The sequence below is a fragment of the Echinops telfairi genome, unplaced genomic scaffold (genome assembly GCF_000313985.2).
Source record: "Echinops telfairi isolate 266 unplaced genomic scaffold, ASM31398v2 ScPeMD7_7469;HRSCAF=8507_1, whole genome shotgun sequence".
Taxonomy (NCBI): domain Eukaryota; kingdom Metazoa; phylum Chordata; class Mammalia; order Afrosoricida; family Tenrecidae; genus Echinops; species Echinops telfairi.
This window is the reverse complement of record NW_022111373.1, coordinates 12,688,598-12,692,072: the sequence shown is the minus strand read 5'-3', so window position 1 is coordinate 12,692,072 and position 3,475 is coordinate 12,688,598. Positions and strand designations below refer to the sequence as shown.

At 41.6% G+C, this 3,475-nt stretch overlaps 1 protein-coding gene across 1 annotated transcript in view; it reads right to left on the bottom strand.

Moving 5' to 3' along the window:
* The window catches only part of FBN2 (fibrillin 2), a 266,701-nt gene that overhangs the window by 54,422 nt on the left and 208,804 nt on the right, over positions 1-3,475 (bottom strand). Inside the window, exon 36 of the mRNA XM_004696589.2 lies at positions 3,155-3,277. Coding sequence (XP_004696646.1) covers positions 3,155-3,277 — 123 coding nt within the window. The remainder of the gene's footprint in view (positions 1-3,154; positions 3,278-3,475) is intronic.

Sequence of the window (3,475 nt, the reverse complement as noted above, 5' to 3'; positions counted from 1 at the left end):
GGGAGGGGGAGGGGAAAAAGGAAAAGGAGCTGATTCTGGGAACCCAAGAGGAAAGCGAATTTTGGGAACGATGAGGGCAACAAATGTATAGGTGTGCTTTACACAATTGATCTATGTATTGTGATGAATTGTATGAGCCCAATAAAATTATTAAATTAAAAAATGTTAAAAAATTTTGTTTTTGGAATAAGAACTTTAGAAAAGTCACTTAAACGAGGAAATTCAAATTCTGTATCCTACAAAGAAAAGCTTCCTCATTATTCTTTGTATCAAAGTTAGTTGCTTAAAACTTTTCAAGATTTTTTGGTGTCCCAGTGCGCGTTTTGTCTACACTACACTGTATTCACTGCGTTGTGGCGCTCTGGAACCAAGCTCGCGAGGTCTCCAAGATATGCTTGTAATTTAATATTGGTTGATGGTATGGAGTAAGAAATGGTTCCAGTCTGAGAACAGAAACGGCGGAGCTTCCTTTTGTTGAAAATGCAAACGACTGGCAGAGAAGTGTTTGTTTTTAATGTGTGGATGAAGTATTAAGTGTTTGATGAGATAACGAGTGGGTGTCTAAAACCAAACCAAACCAAACCAAAGTCCCTGATTTACCTGGAGTAAAGCAGCCTCTAAGGATGTCTTACCTTTGTCTCTAAGGATGTCCTTTTCCAGGGACTGGTCCCTTCGGAGGACATTTCCAAAGTGCATGAGATGAATTCTCACCATGTTGCTTCTAAGGAACAAACTTGCTATATTTCCAAGATGGATTTGTTCCTTGTTCCAGAAATCCATGGTGTATTTAATTTTCTTCACCAACACCCAAATCCTAAAGCATCCGTTCTTATGCATCTTCCTTAGTCCTCTTATTCATTGTCCATCTTTTACTGCATAGGAAGTGACTGAAAACACCATGACAAGGCCAGGCATGCCTTAGTCCTCAAAGCGCAATTGCTGCTTTTTAACATTTTAAAGACATCATTTGAAAGCAGTTTCCCCAGTGCCTTATGTCATTGGATTTCTTGACTTCCTGGGCATTGATGGAGGATCCAAGTGAACTGTAATCCTCGACAATGTCACTCTTTTCTCCATTCATGTTGCTTATTGGTCCAGTTGTGAGGATTTTGCTTGCTTTTTGCTAAGGTGCATTCCATACTGAAGGCTGTGGTCTTTGCTCTTCATCACTGGGCCAGGAGGACTCATGCAGGACAATGTCCTAGGCTCTGTCCATACGCATCTCTGTGACCTTGACCAACTAAATGGAACCAACCTGAGCCTTGCTGTGGTGGTGGCGGTTGTTAGGTGCCATCGAGTCAGTTCTGACCTGCAGCTACCCCATGTACAACAGAATCAAACTGTCCAGTCCCATGCCCTGCTCACAATCCTTCCAAGGCCTGAACCGACTGAGAAAGCCACTGTGCCAATCCATCTTGTGGAGGGTCTTCTTTTTCACTGCGCCACCTCACCAAGCATGATGTTGTTCCCCAGGGACTAGTCTCTCCTGACAGCACGCCCCAAGTATGTAGGATGAAGTCTGGTCATTGTTGTCTCTAAGGAGCACTATTGACCATACTTCTGAGACCGACTGCGTTGTTCTGTTTGCAGTCCAGGACACTTGCAATATTCTTCTCCAGCACCACAATTCAAATGCATCAACTCTTCTTTGGTCTTCCTTATTCAATGGCCAACTTTCGCAGGCATGAGGCAATGGAAAGTATCATGGCTTGAGTCAGGCACCTCTCAGTCCTCAAAGTTTTTCAATACTCTACAGAGGTCTGTGCAATTTACTTAATGCATTATGTCTTTTGATCTCTTGACTCCTGCCTCTATCAACACTGATTGTGAATCCAGGCAAGACAAATTCTTTGATGACTTCCGTTTTTCCTCCATTTATTCTGATGTTACCCATCGGTCCAGTTGTGACGATTTTGGACTTCTTGACACTGAGTTGTAATCCATACTGAAGGCTGCAATTTTCATCTGTAAGTACTTCAAGTCCACCTCAGTGTTAGCAAGCAAGTTTGTGTCATCTGCCCATTTCAAGTTGTTAGCCTTCTTCCAATTCTGATGCCACAATCTTCTTCATATAATCCAGCTTCTCTGGTGGCTTGCTCAGAATGTAGACTGACTTAAGTATGGTGAGAGGTACAACCATGACACACAACTTTGCTGATTTTAAACCATGCAGCATTCCCTTATTCTGTTTGAATAACTGCCTCTTGATCCATGTATGAGCTCCAATCCTCACTCTTCTCAAGGTTATCCAAAAGTTTTTTATAGACCACACAGTGGAATGCCTTTGTACAGTCAATAAAACATAAGCAAACCTCTTTCTGGTATTCTCTGCTGTGAGTCAAGATCCATCTGACATTAGCAATGATAGCTTGTTCCACATCCTCTTCTGAATCCAGCTTGAACCTCTAGCAACAGTTTCCTGTCAATGCACTGCCACAACCATTGTTGGACAATCTTCAGCAAAATTTTACTTGCATTTGGTATCAATGATATTGCTGTATAAGTTTGAGCATTTTGTTAGATGTCCTTTCTTTGGAAGAAGCACAAATATGGATCTCTTCCTATCAGTTGGCTAAGTAGCTAGCTTCCAAGTTTCCTGGCATAGACTAGTGAGTGCTTTCAGTGTTTCATCAGCTCGTTGAAACATTTCATTGGTATTCCATCAATTCCTAAAACCCTGTTTTTGACAAATGTGTTTGGTGCAGTCTGAACTTCTTCCTGTCTTATTATCGGTCTTCACTCTTGTGCTACCCCCTGAAGTGATGCAAGGTTGACGATTTCTTTTTGGTACAGTGATCTGTGCGTTCTGTCTTCTCTTGATGTGTCTTCCATCACTCAATGTTTTTCCCACGGGATCTTTCAAGATTACAACTCGAGGCTTGAAGTCTTTCTAGAGGTCTTTCAGTTGCAATTATGTTGAGCATGTTCTTCCCTACGTTAGTGAAGACTTAGTTTCTACCAAGTCAGGTGCAATTCCCATTTCAAAGTCTGATTTGGAAAATATGGTAAAAGTGACTCTATAATGTTTGGTAATGTAGAATTCCCCAAGGATTATTTCAATTTAAATGAACTCGGGTAGACATTCATCACAGTTCATTTCTAAGAGTCTGACTAGTCAACTCTATCTAATTCTTGGCATTTGTTTCCTACTTACCCACACAGCCCACACCAGTAGGATTCAGCTGAAAATCAGGCGGACAGTTACATTCATAGCGACCAGGTGTGTTGACACATAAACCATTCACGCAGTTTATGGGGTCTGCGCACTCATCAATATCTAAGAAAAACAATGAAGGTGACCATCAGCATCTTTAATTTACCCAAGCCTACTATGGTTCATAAGAAATTGGTGGATTTTGTGCAATTTAAGGAGCCCTAAGGGTGCACTGTTACCACCTTAACTGTTAACCAAAAGGTTAGTTATCTGAGCGCACCAGCTGCTGCATGGGAGAAAGGTATGTTCGTCTGCTTCCAT